At 42.7% G+C, this 16461-nt stretch overlaps 1 protein-coding gene across 3 annotated transcripts in view; it reads right to left on the bottom strand.

Moving 5' to 3' along the window:
• The window catches only part of LOC121683865 (protein Atg16l2-like), a 37263-nt gene extending 21526 nt beyond the window's left edge, over positions 1-15737 (bottom strand). Inside the window, exons 1-12 of one of the 3 annotated variants that reach the window (XM_042063709.1) lie at positions 15420-15737; positions 14784-14841; positions 14511-14616; positions 13183-13256; positions 12669-12920; positions 8410-8475; positions 7598-7681; positions 6907-6960; positions 6404-6509; positions 3715-3820; positions 755-825; positions 88-159 (exon numbers count right to left, since the gene is read on the bottom strand). In XM_042063709.1, the coding sequence (XP_041919643.1) occupies positions 88-159; positions 755-825; positions 3715-3820; positions 6404-6509; positions 6907-6960; positions 7598-7681; positions 8410-8475; positions 12669-12920; positions 13183-13256; positions 14511-14616; positions 14784-14841; positions 15420-15579 (1209 nt within the window). In that variant the 5' untranslated portion in view covers positions 15580-15737. Of the gene's footprint in view, positions 1-87; positions 160-754; positions 826-3714; positions 3821-6403; positions 6513-6906; positions 6961-7597; positions 7682-8409; positions 8476-12668; positions 12921-13182; positions 13257-14510; positions 14617-14783; positions 14842-14990; positions 15110-15419 lie in introns of those variants that run through there. The other 2 variants (XM_042063708.1, XM_042063710.1) reach the window with 2 other exon arrangements.
• Between the last annotated feature and the right edge of the window lie 724 nt (positions 15738-16461).

The raw sequence follows: 16461 nt of genomic DNA on the forward strand, positions 1-16461 counted from the left end.
ATGCACTGACGCCTTGCGGTGAGTCCGGTGAATCGCAGAGAAAGAGAGGATTAGCAGCAATGAACATGAAAAGCTATGTTCCGTTACCTTGGGAACGCAATCATCCAGCTTCCAAAAGAGGGCCGATTTGTCGTATGATGCAGCCAGAATCCTGGTGCCCTGAGGAGGGAGGGAGAGAGTGAGCCAGAGAGAGAGAGAGAGAGAGAGAGAGAGAGAGAGAGAGAGAGAGAGAGAGAGAGAGAGAGAGAGAGAGAGAGAGAGAGAGAGAGAGAGAGAGAGAGAGAGAGAGAGAGAGAGAGAGAGAGAGAGATAAGAGGAGACAGGAGATAAAGGGAGATCCGTAGAAAAAGAGATTGACAGAAAGACAGAAATAGAGATTGGGAGTAGAAATAAGAGTGAGACAGACACAGAGAGGAAAGAGAGGAGAAAGAGATTAAGAAAGAGGCAGAGGAAGAGAGCAAGAAGTGGGAGGGGAGGGGGGGGCAGCAGAGAGAGAAGAATTAGAACACACAATCTCAGAATCTCTCAGACACTTCAGAGATCCTCCAAGCACAATTAGCACCTACACTCATCTCCGTCAGCACACACAAGTGGTTATCCACACAACCAAGAGAGGGACAATCACAGCCCACGCTAACAGAGGCAGGCACGGTAAATTAGGCCTGCAATCTGTGTTGTGTGCTGTGTGCAATGGAGAGTCCTTGAGTGGCTTCATAATTAAGGCAGAAAGGAGTGACGCAGCTGTCTCCCTTACCGTTGGGTCAAACTCGATGCTTGTGATGCCCTCGTTGCTGCCATCTAGTGTTCCCCTGTGGTGCAGCATGCCTGGACAGAGTAGGAGGATGAAATTAAACATTTTGGGGGTCTGCGCACCCCATCCCAACAGCCTTCACACCTTGCCTGGCCCCTTACTAGCATAGTGCTTTCTCTGAACGTCATCAAATGTACCCTTGCTAAATTGCTTTCTATGATGGCTATGAAGCAAGCTGTAAAAAGAGATTTAACACAGAGCCAGGTCAGGACAAAATGCTGTGACACGGCCTCTGCCCTTCCTGCCATCCTATCTAATCAACAGTAGAAAAGCTTGAACAGGACAGACAGGGTCAGATGTAGGGCAGACTTGATATGCATCAGCCAAACAGTCCTCTGAGAGCAGGTTGACCTCTGCTGGCATAAGGCTGTAGTCACAGGACCATGACAGGGAGAGGGAGATAGAGATAGAGAGATTGAGAGAGAGAGAAAGAGGAGAGAGAGAGAGAGAGCGAGAAGAGATAGAGAAAGAGAGAGAGAGACGAGATAGAGAGAGAAGAGATAGAGAGGAGAGAGAGACGAGATAGAGAGGAGAGAGAGAGAGAGAGAGAGAAGAGATAGAGGAGAGAGAGACGAGATAGAGAGAGAGAAGAGATAGAGAGGAGAGAGAGACGAGATAGAGAGGAGAGAGAGACGAGATAGAGAGGAGAGAGAGAGAGAGAAGAGAGAGAAAGATAGAGATAAGAGGAGAGAGAGGAACCCTAAACAGTAATCTGGGGAAGTTATTTTGTAGCATTTTAAACAATAGAATAATAAACTTCCTTATCGAGCATGATGCCCTGAGTAGAAGTCAAATTGTTTTTTTTACCAAAATGTAGAACATCAGATCATATTTTCACCCTACACACCTTAATAAATAAATATGTAAACCAAAATAAAACACAAATATTTGCTTGCTTTGTAGATTTCCAGAAGGCCTTTGATTCTATTTGGCATGATGGCCTATTTTGTAAACTTATTGAATCTGGTGTAGGGGGGAAAGAATACAACATAATAAAAACAGTGTACTTAAACAACAAATGTGCAATTAAAATTAAAAACAAACAAACAGAATTCTTCACTCAAGAACAGGGTGTGAGACAGGGCTGTCCTCTATCACAGACCCTCTTCAATATATATATTAATGAATTGGCAAAAAGACTCGAGCAGTCAGCAGCTCATGGCCTCCTATTAAATGCGGACGACTTGGTTCTGCTGTCTCCAACAGAAGAGGGTCTACAGCAGAACCTAAATGTCCCGCACAAGTTCTGTCAGACCTGGGCCCTGACTATTAACCCACAAAAAACAAAAATACTAACCTTCCAGAAAAAATCCAGACATCAGGGAAAGAAATGAACCCTTGGTACAAGTAAAAAGTTACACCTACCTTGGCCTAAAAATCAGTTCAACTGGTAATTTCAACTTGGCCGTGAATGATTTGAAAGAGAAAGCAAGAAGGGCTTTCTATGCCATCAAATAAACTATTCAATTTGACATACCCATTTGGATCTGGCTCAAAATATTTCAAACAGTTATCGAACCAATTTCATTATATGGCAGTGAAGTGTGGGGTCCTCTTATGTACAATGGATTTGAAAAATGGGACAAACACCCAATCAAAACCCTGCATGCAGAGTTCTGTAAAAGCATCCTCAAGGTACAGAGGAACACCTAACAATGCATGCAGGGCTGAATTAGGCCAATACCCTTTACTAATTAAAATTGAAAAAAGAGCTATCAAATTCTTCGAACATCTCAAAACAAGTGACCCCAACTCCTATTGTTATAAAGCCCTAAAAAGCCAATAGATGAGTGTAAAAACAAGTCCCCTCATCCAGCTAGTCCTGAGACTCACACATACTAATAGTACAACTAACACAACTAATAGTCAGCCTCAGGACCTTGCCAACCTTTCTCAAACAATTCGGCCTAACCAAATTATAAATGCAGAAAAACAAAATTACTCATCATATTGGACTGAAAAAACAAAAAGACAAAATAAACTTCAATGTTATTTGGCCCTAAACAGAGCGTACACTGTGGCAGACTACCTATCCACAGTCACTGATACCAGACAGAGAAAAAACTTGACCAGGTACAGACTAAGCAATCACAGTCTGGCTATTGAGAAGGGCAGACACAGGCAAACCTGGCTGCCCAGAGAAGACAGGCTGTGCACCAATTGCAACCAAGGTGCCATAGAAACAGAGCTTCACTTCTTGGCTGAATGCGGCCAATGGAAAGAAATGCGAGATCAATTCTTTCCTAAATTCAGAGAAATGCATCCAGACCTTCAAAACTTTAAGGATCTAAGTCTAAGAATACTATTAGGAGAGGAACAAAAGAGCGCAAGAGTCGCAGCAAGATATATAGATGCTTGCCATAAACAAAGGGAGTCACTTCATCAGTGAAGCGCACAAAAAGTCAAACACACACACACACCATCACATACACACACACACACACACACACTGCCATTGCAGTAATGTATGATGCATGATGTTTTGTTTTATGTCTTAACACACTACTACGTACATGTATGCTTTGGCAATACAAATTGTATTTTTTGTCATGCCAATACAGCTCAATTGAATTGAATTGAATTGAATTGAGAGAGAAGAGATAGAGAGAGAGGAGAGAGAGAGAGAAGAGAGAAAGATAGAGATAGATAGATAGATAGATAGATAGATAGATAGATAGATACATACATAGATAGATACATAGATAGATAGAGAGACACTAAAAATGAACACAAGATGAAATGATAAGTTAAAAGAGAGACAGGAAAGCGATACGGATTGATAGACAGGAGTCATAAGAAAACCCAAAAGAAAAAGAAAAGGGTAAAAAGAATGAGTGGAAAAACAAAGTGCCACGTGTGGCATGAGCATGTCTAATGAGCATCCCCTGGGGCGGGTACTGTACCTGCCGTGATGTCCCACAGCTTGATGACCCGATCTGTGCCACCAGTGGCCAGCAGGTTGGTGCAGGCGCTGAAGCGAACCGCGTTGATACCCAACTCATGGGCATCCTGTACAAAGAAAGAGAAAAATGAGAGAGAGAGAGAAAAATTAATATGTAAACAAATAGAGAGAGGTCAAATATAGGCCCTTCTGAAACCACGCTACATTTGACCACTCAAAATATTATGACCTGCTATTCTAACCGACCACATTCAACAGACTTAGTGTGCCTATTAGAATGCACTATGCCTAACCAATGAAAAGAGACCAAGAATCACTTCCTGTCAGAGAACATCACATTCATGGAGTGAAGGAGTGTTCTTAGAAAATGATCACTAGCTTTCAACATCACAGAGGTTAAAAGTGAGGTTTTTCTTTTCAATGTGCCTACAGTTGATATTCCACACAATTTTAATCTATAAATATGGTCCTGTGACACTGTACTCAGAAGTCAAGAAAAAAAGTCAAGACAGAGTAACTAAACTTAGACTTTTGTGCCTTTCACTTCAACTCCAGCTCCAACGCACACAAAAATGCGCACACACAATCTGGCAATGTAGGAAGTTACTGAACTCATCAGAAATGTCAGGCCCCCACAGCAGTTACATAATTGTTTCTTCAGAGCCGCCAAAGCACATTAAACTGGCGGGTGGACCGATATTGTAAATGTGTACTGACAGTTCCCGATGCTGAGGAATAGACACTGAATTCACCGCACACCTTGAGAGAGACACTTGACTGAATTAAAACGGCATCTAAAAGGCTGTAATGTTTTGTCATCTGGCAAGCACAAAACAAACGGACAAGCATGACGACATACAGTGGAAAGAACGCAGGAATGAAAACAAAATTAAAATAAAAATACAATAACCAGGAAAAAAAGTGTGTCATCTCGTGTTTTCCCAGGTTTGTATGAAATCACTGTACCATGATACACTATGCAAATCAGGTGATATGACACCTTCCCATATAAGGAAGTGATGGATCAACGCACCACTGCCATGCATTTATGTGGGCTCTAGGTGTGATGAGGAAGAGGGGTGGTGGTTGTTGATGTGTGTGTGTGTGTGTACTGTAAGTGGTATATTTATGTGTGTGTGTGTGTATGTGTGTGTGCGTAAGTGGTATGTGCGCATGTGTGTGTAAGTGGCATGTGTATGTTTGTGTGTGTGTGTTTCTGTGTGTGTAAGTGGTATATTTATGTGTGTGTGTGTGTGCGGTATATTTATGTGTGTGTGTGTGCGTAAGTGGTATGTGTGCATGTGTGTGTAAGTGGCATGTGTATGTTTGTGTGTGTGTGTTTCTGTGTGTATGTGGGTGTGTGTGTGTAAGTGGTATGTATGTGTGTCTGCGTAAGTGGCATGCGTATATGTGTGTGCATCTGTGTGAGTTTGTGTGTGTGTATGTGTAAGTGGTATGTGTGTGTGTGTGCGTGTTTGTGTGTGAGTGGCATGTATATGTGTGTGCATGTGGTTGTGTGCGAGTGGTGTGTATGTGGTATGTATGTGTTTGTGTGTGTATGTGTGTGTGTGTGAGTGGCATGTATATATGTGTGTGTGCATGTGGTTGAGAGGGTCGGAGGGTAGCAGAATCAGGCTAGTTCCTCTTCTGATTGGTGCGCTCTCCATTCAGATGAAGACAGCCCTGGGTGCCTCTCGGCGACGGTGCAGACCAGGGAGGACCACACAGAGACGCTCTGTTAGCCGCTCACAGACGCCCTCTTTGTCCCCCTCACCCTCAACCGCTAGCTTCCTGTGGCCACAAACCGCCATGCGTGGGCTAGGATGGGAGAAAGCAGGGTGAGAGTGTGGGGGGGGGGGGGGGGTCGCTTTATCAACTACAGTGACAACAGGGTCCTTCTTAGTTCCTCCTGAGACCTCTGGATGTCTCTTGGCCACCATGACCAGGAAATGGACTTTTAAAAACCTGAGGAAGTGACTCTTGTCGTACACACAGCTCAGAGGGTTACAGGGGCTAAGCAATCACAACATCGTCTATGAGGGGTTCAGCGTTTGCAACTTTCACTGTTTGCATTAATGAAACATAAAAAATTTGAACCATTTTTTCGGAGGGATAAAAAAAAATAGTCACATGATGAAATACATTTAAATTCTCTGTGTAGTGTAGAACACTATTAGGGTTTTTAAGATGCAATAAGGTTGAAGAGTTGACAAGTCTACTTTATTAGTGGCTAAGACTGGAACCCTTCCTGATGTCTCCATGATGAGTGGAGACAGAGCCCACACACTCAAGTCACATCACTTTCATTCACTTAACAAGGATGAAGTGACTTATCGGAAAACCTACTTGGACAGCCTTCTGTGGGTAGGTTTCCCTACAGGTAGCTGCATTATTGATGTTTTCATGAGGACAATGATGATTTAAAATGACTGTTGATAATGATAACACTCAATGATAATGATGATGATAAGATACTGACAGTAATGATGATGATGACAAAGATGTCACTGACGGCTGGTCAACTGAGTCTAGCGTGTTGGTGCAGAGCTGTTATATTGTGAGCGTGGTGGAGCAGCAGTGACATCATCGAGTTGGGTTTGATTTGCAAACTCACTGTTGCGATTTTGTGTTGCGTTGGATCAAAGCGTCTGCTAAATATCAGTCAACTTTTAAACGTTTTAAACTCTCACCAGCACGTGCTTTGCAACCGCAGGGACTCTGGCGGCCAGGCAGACGCCCACTGGAGAGTGCATGTCCTCCTCTAGACAGCACACGGAGTTCCCTCGCCTCTTTCTCCTACTGGAAACACACGCACACGCACACACACACACACACACACACACACACACACACACACACACACGAGGACAAGGGGCCCATTTTTCCAGACCATGACACTTACAAAGGCTCAGGTAAAGCTCATCTATATGACTTACTGAGAGAGCAGTGACTTTAATGGTAAATTACACTCTGTAGGACTAAAACACTCCAACTTAAAGGACCAATTTTCTTGACTGACTGCATTAAAGGTCTGTTAAACTTATAAGAGGGAATATATTAACTGACCATGAGCCGGGGCAGGGCCCTATCCAGTAATTGTGTAAGTGTTAGAGAGACCGGGAAAGGTGACAGAGACGGAGAGATCACGACAAAGCCTCGAGAGAGAGAGGAAATGATGCAATAAGGTACTCACTCAAAGAGCTCTCGGATGGAGCTGAGGATTCTGGGAGAGGTGGCAGACGCCGACCTGGAAAAATAAATTAACATGTTCAATTATTCATCCTTTCATATTGAGCTCATCTCCACCTCATCAGCAGCAGTAATGAACCAGCCACACGTCTTCTCCCGTTCCCATCAGCGTCAGGGGAAACACTCTCAACTGAAGACATAAAACGGCAGAGGAACTACTTTAGTTCCTATCGATTGAAGTCCAGTGACTGATATTGCCTGTTATCATGGCTGACAAACAGATGGGGTATAATATTTATTAATGCCAGCAGGTACATGATGCAAATTCCAGAAATAAAAATTACATATTGCAGCTGCTTAGAAAGTCAATAACCTTTTACAGGAGCCAAGTGCATAACATGTATCAGCATATCTATTATGAAAGGACTTGTGCTTTGACATTGCTACAATGAAAGATACGGTACTTCATTGGCATCTGATTTTTTTTTTTATCTTTGTCAGCTACTCACAATATACAGACTGAAACCAATAGGACACTTATGTTAGGGTCAGTGGACAAATATTGTATACATTTAATGGTGTTTGAACAGCAACTAGCTAAGCAAATGGCTTGGTAGCTTAAATGGCTTTGACTAAGCAAGACTGATGGAGTTAACAAGTGATCAGCGCGTCTTACACTCCTCCATTTTATTTACCTGAAGACGCGTGTATGGTATTTCTCCACTGTATCAATGTTTGTGGAGGTGTTGATTTTCAACTGGGACACGTTTGTGGGACCACTGTGGAAAAGTAAAGCATAGCGGTCAAATTGCCAGTAAAGAGGCCAAAATAAGACAAACTTGTGTTATTCTTGTTTTATTCAGACTTTATTCAGGCTTTTGCAGACATTGCTAGTGTGAAATCTTCACTCTCTCCCTAACAAACACACACTTTCTTTCCTTCTCTCACACTCCTTCATTTCTCTCCCTCTCTGAACAATTATCTTTTTTCCTAGACATGGGTGCCCCAAAGGACAGATTCTATTTGACATCAATTAGTCCCAGCTGGGTCCTTCCAACAAGCTAATGTCCCTGGGTGACAAACTCCCACTGAAGTTACACACCATAACTACCCTCAGCTACATATCCCTCAAGAACCATTGCACACACTCACACAAACAGTCAGGCACGCACGCGCACACACATACACTCTCTCTCTCTTTCTCCCTCTCACTCACACACACACACACACACCCTAATATGTAAGAGGCCTGGCCCTGTGAACTCCTGAGAGCTCCTTCTGCAGTTTCAGTCATTAACTGAAGTCTATTAGCACTCCTCGTTAAGTCTCTCTCTCTCTGTCTCCCTCTAAATATCTCCCTCCCTCCCTTTCTTTCTCCCTCCAACCACATGAAGTCGTCGATCAGTCTCACTGTCAGCCCTTTCTCTCTGTGCTGTGTGTGTGTTTGTGTGTGTGTGTGTGTGTGTGTGTGTGTGTGTGTGTGTCCGTGTATGTGCAGGGGACCTACTCATCGATGTCCAGAGTTTTCTTGGCAGCCATTTCCAGCTCCTTGTGAAGGTTGGCCTCTCTGGCCCTGAGAGGTAGCAGGGGGAAGTTAATTAAGATGCATACTGAAGTCAGAGTTTTTGTTAATTACTTCTGAGAATTAACACAGACCTGATGCTACAGTACATACTTGTACACTGTCATGATTAAGCAACACAGAAAACGCTAGTTAAACACACACACACACACACACACACACACACACACACACACATCAAGGAGAAAGGAGCCCGTGAGGGGAAGGAAGAGAAATCTTTATGTGACTTCCTGCACTTTGCAAATGCATATAGCTCCACGTCTTGGCAGTTTTTGCTTTGCTCTGCAGGTTTTACTGTCAGTTAACTTGGCACGCATTTTGTTGATGCTGACAGCCAAGATCATACTAAGGGTATCACTGAACATCCTACTACACAATGTGTACATTATATGTTAGTGATTAAGTGATGAAGATACAGGTTTCCATGTACCACAACATTGTTGATTCATTTCCAAACATACTTATATATACACATGTGTATATATATATATATATATATATATATATATATATATATATATATATATATATATATATATATATATGGGTCATTCCACGTCAATTCAACCAGGGCCCACACACTTAGGTCTCAAAAAATTCTGAAAAAAATACCAGGTTACTCTAAACCAGTGGTTCTCAACCTTTTTTCAGTGATGTACCCCCTGTGAAATATTTTTTCAGCCAAGTACACCCTAACTAGCGCAAAGCATTTTTAGTTGAGGAAAAAGACTTAAAACAGAGCACTGTGACATCCGTGTCTAATTTATTAAACTTTGGAACCACGACTCCATCCATAAACTTCAACCACGACTCCATCGTTTGAGTTTTGACAGTGATTGACAGGTGGCATGTGACAGGTTGGGTCGAACCATCCTGGTATGGGTTTTTAGGATAATGAAATTGAATAGCCTGCTGAAATATAATTTTATTAACTTACCAGTATATTTTCCTGAAATATTTATTAAATAATTGTTTTTAAAGTATATTTGCATGGATTCTACTTTTTAAATCTATGTATATTTTAACCATAAGCTGTTTTTAGGGCATTTTCACTACCTTCATTCATAAAGAATTTATTCTGGTCATTGTAAGTGCCACACACACATATTATATATTGTTTTTTTCAGCAGTCTAGGCTATCCAGATCTGCCATAATTTAGATTTTTAAAGAATTCAAATATAAAAAGCATATTATAAAAAATCTTATATGTCTGTGGCAATGATATTGCCAGATTCAGACTGTCCTGAATCTGGCAATATCATTGCCATGGTGGAGGAATTCTCTGGGGCAATTTACAGACATAATGACAGACAGTGGTGTGCGCCTTAAAGAAATAAATGCCATTTTTTTATTTAGTGATTAAAAATGACCTTTCTGCGCTCCATATCTGTGACACGAACTGATCTGACCTGACTTGACCCGAGTTTACGTGTGTGTGCCATGGTGTCTGCACTCATGATTCTCTACAACTTTTTACTGCATTGCCATGAACAAAGTAAAGGCAAAAAAGGTGTTTCTTTGCAGAACAAATTGGGATGCAATGTGAGCCTTGAATTGGATGCCATCCAGGAATTTGGTAGGATCTCAAAACCGGATTATGAACATTCTTTGCCATACAGAAACACACAATAGCGTTGGATTATAAACATGCTTTGCTACAAAAACAGACAAACACGTGGGGTCCAGCTATATGAAGTTATTATTTTGCTGTCACTTCGTCTGTTTTATAACCCAGAAGGATGTACTTGGGATCAAATGATAGCTCTGAGTCTCCTCTTTCATCTATCTATCCGATCACAGGTCCGCGAGTGCAGCATTGTTTTTTGTACATGACGTTATTATTTTGCAGTCACTTCGTCTGTTTTTATAAGCCAGAAGGATCAACATTGCTATTAATGGATAGCCCTGTGTCTCCTCTTTCATCTGATATCTATGCGATCACGGGTTTGCGAGTAATTCAAACGAGAGTAATGGGTGTGCAGGTGAACGCAGAGAAGTATAGACTGTAAATATGATGCAATTTGATTTAATTTCATGTTTTTTTTATTTTCATACTTTAACGTACAGACAAGTGCGTGGTCTCGTTGGAAAGCCCCACTTCTGCTCTGTCATGCAACTAAGGTCTCATCTCGCTGCGATGAACAGTTGCGGAGCAATGTAACAGAAAAGAAAGGGTGCGTTTTTCGGCAATCGGGTTCTAAGGGTTAAAATCTCACGTACCCCCTGGAGTGCCTTCGCGTACCCCCAATTGAGAACCACTGCTCTAAACAACCACAGGTGGCACTGTGGTAACTCTATATAAAACATATTGACCTCAATGGTGCATTTTGCCTAGCCTGGAAAATCCAGACCCTGGTAATCTAGAAAGATTAAGGGTCTGGCCACGAACAATGTAATGGCCCAACTCGAGGGGCGGTAACAAGCATGCATTTAAAAATCTCACTGCACACAATTGGATAACACTAAACATGTTTACTCTGAATGATTTCGGACTTTGACACAATCGGATAACACTACGACCAATGTTTACTGTCCTCCAACGTTGCAGCACTGTTCATCAATTTAGCTGGTTCCCCGGGATTCAAGGGGAAAAGTAACCTGCATTATTGCTCATTGCCAATTGCTCAAATCGCAGAGACAATTCCATTGTGCTCTCGTGAGAACTCTGGATTTCCAGGGTACATTTTGCCCATGTTCAGGGTGGAAAATAAAAAGGAAAGATTTGCATAAGACAAGTCAAAATGGTGTTTTTAAAAAAGAAGGGATCATGAAGAATAAAGTAATCTCAGTAAGGGAAATAAATCAAGAGCCTATGTTGACTACAAATATGTCTTTTTTTTTTATATATATTTTTTTGAGCTTTTTATGCCTTTAATTTGATAGGACAGTGGAGAATGACAGGAAGTGAGTGGGAGAGAGAGTCGGGGTGGGATCCAGAAAGGACCACAGGGCGGGAATCGAACCCGGGTCGCCGGCGTACGGTGCAGGTGCCCCAGCCAGTTGCACCACAGCTGGGGCCACAAATGTCTTCTGAAGGCCTAAAGAGAGCCCAGACAAAAACTTTGAGGGACAGCTATGACCATGCAGGATCATCCAGACCAAACGTGACGATTTTGTTACATATCCCTATTTATGTACCAGCATGCAAAATTTGAGCCTCCTACATGGTTTAGTTCTTGCGCTATGGGCTTGTGAACTTTGACAAAAAAAAAAAAAAAGGCCGAACAAAATCGACACCCCCCTCCCCCCGTAAAACTTGCTGTATCTTGGAAAGTATTGATCTTACATAAAAGTAATTTTACAGTGTGTCTCCTGGGTAACATAGGTACACCTGGTCATTTTTTCAGAATTTTTTGAGACCTAAGTGCGTGGGCCCTGGTTGAATTGACGTGGAACGACCCATATAACAGAGGAGGTTTATGAAATGACAATACCACACACAAGATTTCTATATAGAGCATACTGTAGATAGTGTAAATAATGCACAAAGTGCTGAGTCACTCATATGCACACACACAACAAAAAGTATATGTCATAGCAATTGGTGGATTCATTAGCAGTGCAGTGAGTGAACCTCCCTGACACCTTTGAACTAACGCTAGCAGCAATGGGGTTTAGCCTCCTTGCTCCTCCTTGTTTATGGGTTCGAGGGAGACCAGGTCAGCACGGTACAGGCCAAACTGTACAGTTAACACAACGCAGGTTACACATACACATACACAAACCTCACAGGCCACAAAACAGGCGAAGATAGTACAACTAGGGTGAGCTCTAGAGTAGCGTTAGCATCAGCATCTCGTTCCAGAAACAGGCAAGGTGCCCATGGGACCCGCAGGTTCAAATCCCACCTGAACAGTGTTGCCAGATTGGTTTGAGTCATTTCCACCCAATCACGTTCGAAAACCCACCCTCTTCAGCTAAAAACCGCCCCAACAATGATTTTGTCATAGAAAAACCATTTAACTAAAAAAATTTTCTGTCCGCCTAAGGCTCATTTTCCCCCGCCCGACTAACTCCAAATCCCCGCCCAATCTGGCAACACTGGACCTGAGGTCACTTCTTGAACCCACTCCCGACTTGTTTCCTGTTTCATGGTCCCGTCTAACAAAGGCTAAACCCCCCCAAAAAAATGTAACCAAAAAAATAAATAAAAATCTAACGAACAGAGGCGCTTGTACTGTACCTGACTCTCCTCTCGTTGCGGTTGTTCATCTTCATGGCGGCCATCTGCTTGTTCTTGATCATGTCCTCCACCATCTCCTGTCCCTGCTCCCTGGCCTGCCGGTAAGCCTTCTCTCTGTCGCTCCGCTTCTCCAGCAGGGCATCATACTCCCGCTTCAGGGCCCGGTTCCGCTCCCTGATTTGGGTCACGTTGGCTCGCAACTCCCCCTGGTCCGACTCCACCTGAGCCAGACGGTTCTGCACCTCACACATCCTGGATGAAAGTAAAAACAGAGACCAGAGAGGCCAGTGTGGAACAGCTACATATGTAACTATCGAAGGTGAAAGAGTCGCATATAGAGTTTGGCTTAAGTATTTAAACAATGCCCTGGGTAGGCAATCCTGTAACACTGCAATGAAAAAGGAAAACTACCCCTTTCCATTTTGAGGAGAGAGAGCCCCCCCCCCCCTCCCCCGGCCTTCAGATGGCATGCCAGAAGTTCCTGTCTCTGAGCTCAAGGGATTGCATGTCCTACCTGGCATGCTGCTCTTCGAGTATGGCATCTTTGATTGTTATCTTCTGCTGAAGCTGCAGCACCTGGTATGCCAGCTGGCCAACGACAAGAGCAAACAAAAACAAGCATACAAATAAACAAATAGAAATAAATAAAACATATAAAAACAGAGCAGGCACAAGTGCTACAAGAGTTTCAGCACTGATTAATTAAAGTGTAGTAAAATTCCTCTAAAGTGATGCTGTGCAAGGCTTGGGAAAGCCTCCCAAACACACACTGTGGGTCAAATCTAGCTCAAACTGGGGGTGATCGAGAGTACCGCTTGCATTTTCTTTCGAAATATGACAGTTTGCAAATGACCTGAGGCACGGGTGTGTGAGCACCACCCAGGCTAATCGAAAAGCAGTTAGGCTTTGGATAGACAATCCAGTCCTGACCGAGCAAACCAAGATAAGTATACATTCCAGAACATTCTTTAAGTGCTTGACAATGTGCTCTTTGTTGAAGGAAAGTTGACAACCATTCCCCCAGGTAATTTGAGACAAAAAACAATGATGTAGCCAGTCATTACATACAGATAATATATACTGTATTGTCTATTTAGTGGAGATGTGGTGGGAAACCTATGCATGACCAATCAAGATGACATTTATGTTGAAATCTGGCTGGCACTATTTTATGCTAAATGGACACTCAGATCGGATCAGATATGCCCAATAAAGAGTGCAAGTCTGAACAAGCATGCATCATGCCACAAGTATGCTGTCTTTGCTGTCACGGTTTCGGTGTCACGATATACAGAATTAATGAAAGAGGTGGAGGCAAAGAATTCTACGACACAAAGTCAAGATACGCCAGAGCTACTTCACAGGTGTTCTGATATACAGAATTAATAGGCACCTTGTCAGCCACTCAGAAAAGAGTATATCTTGTCCCTGGGGATAAACAGTATTTGAAGTTAAAGCCAAATGACACTTCTGTTCTGGAAAATCCACCACAGCATCATCAACCACAGGTACCACACACTCACAGAGGAAGTCATGGCACGTTAAAGTCCCCAATGCAAGCCTGCTGGTCTTGCACGCTAATGCCCCTTGTTTACCCATGCTTTGCGGAACAGCACTGACATGACATTTGATTTAAAATCCCTGGCTGGTCATTTGGATGACTCAGGCCTCTAAGTTCTTATATAGGGCCCAGCAGCAATATCTCCCAAAAGTGAAACTAAAAGTGATACACACTTTATCATTCGGTCTATCTGTGGTAATATTGAGCTGACTGCGTGGAGAACCTGATACAGTCCACCCACACACACGTACACGCACAAACACACACACACACACACACACCTCCCCTGTGGTCTTCTCCAGATCCTTAACCAGGTTTTCGTGATGGGAGGTTTGACCAGTCCCTGTTGGGGACTGGTAGTCTTGAGTGTAGGTTACGGGGAGAGGCCTGCAAAGTGCACAGAAAAGCAAAGCTTGTCACTTTCAACACGAGTAGCCTAATCTCACAGTTTAATGTGGTGCATAGTTTTGCTCAATGTGACTATCTGTAGCTTAAATGCTAATAATTACAGTAGTCTACTGTTTGAAGAGATGAGGTGATTGGTTGAACGCTACCTTGCCAGAGAGCCAAGGATGAGAGCTCTCTGTTTGGTCCGCTCCAGAAGATTGATATCTGTACAAGGGCACAAAGCAATTCGCTGAAATTCCCAAACAGCCAAAACGGCAATACAGTTGGAAAACAACTACAGCCACAAATCAGTCAATGTTTCACAGACACACACGTGTTAATGAGGAGTCTCATTTACACATGAGTGTTTGTACCTGGAGGAATTCCACAGTAAGCTAATGCTTTGAGAGCTTTGAAACACAGCGCAACACATGGCATGTCTAATGAGCATGGCCAATGGTGCAAGACAGCCTGCTTTGAAAACTTAGTCATAATCATGCCTATTTAAAGACATCATTACAAGGTTAGAATGGCAAATACTGCAAGAGGAACTACTTATGACTTTCGTGAAGAAACTCAGACTAAAAATGGTTAGATTTAGCATGAACATGTTTCTCTATAAGGTAGCAAAACACTTTTATAGCAATGACTGGGGCGGTATTTATACTGCTGTGATTCTATTTCCTGGAAGAGCGACATTAATTCAAAACAAGCTCATCAATTCAGTCAAAACAGGCTCCCGTTTGCCAATCAAAGAAATATTGAGACGCCAAAAAGCATTACGCAAGTGTAAACAGACATACACGACCGTATGACATCCTGAAAGTTTTTCTTCTGTGCCTTGTCTCGATGTTTAAGTTGGTTGATGATATGACGTTTCCACGTCTCCATGGGCTCAGCTGTGAAATGTATCCTCCCAAGCGTGACTGAGGGCGAATCCCGATGGCATTCCAGCGCCGCCATGACGGGCAACTCCCCTGTGTTCGTCAAAAGTCATTGCTGTGCATTTCCACAATCTGTCACTTGAGACACCTTTAGATTTTAGCCATTTTTCTCTCCTTGCACGCACTGTCCACAATCTTCGAAGTCGGACTCGAGGACAACAACTTGGTCAGCCAATCAGCCGCAACTTTCCATCGGTAACAACTTCTTCAGCCAATCATACTAGTCTCCAACGTGTGTCGTCATTAGCATTGAAAACACATGTGAAGACTAGTCAGATTCTTTTTCCGCAGTATGAAATCGGAAATTTCACTTGGGTGCTAGGCTAGTTTGATATAGCCAAAAATAGGGACAGATGGTCAAGCAGGGCAATTTGGCTGGGGAAAAATAGTCATATTTAAAATGTGATGGTCTTCTGGAGGCTTATTTTTCTAATTTAAGATATTCCACAGTTACAATCGACGGGGTGCTCTCAAGCACCTGTTCAACTCTGGAGAAACGAAACCGTGTAGATTTGTAATATGTAACGTGAAGAGCTCCCGGAGGAGGAACACATGAAGGAAAAATATTTTTGCCATGACATTAAACTAGAAATATCGAGAATTGACAGTTGACATACATAGTTTATTAATCTTGACATGTCCATCAAAACTAGTTTGGCGAGCACGACCGCTCCAAGGTAGCTGCCACCGAATCCGGACAGTCTGACTCAATCAGTTGGCCGATGACTCAACAAAAAGCCTTGTGTAGCCTAGATGATTTGGTGAAATTGTACTTCAGAATCGGGTTTAGCAACAACTATCCCAACTAGTTTTGAATGTCCAGAATAAAGACGAAATGTAGATTAAAAATCGACATATTTCAATTTAATATCGTGGCCCTAATACTCCGTCGCAGCTCCCT

The sequence above is a fragment of the Alosa sapidissima genome, chromosome 15, assembly GCF_018492685.1.
Source record: "Alosa sapidissima isolate fAloSap1 chromosome 15, fAloSap1.pri, whole genome shotgun sequence".
NCBI classification, from domain to species: Eukaryota; Metazoa; Chordata; class Actinopteri; order Clupeiformes; family Clupeidae; genus Alosa; species Alosa sapidissima.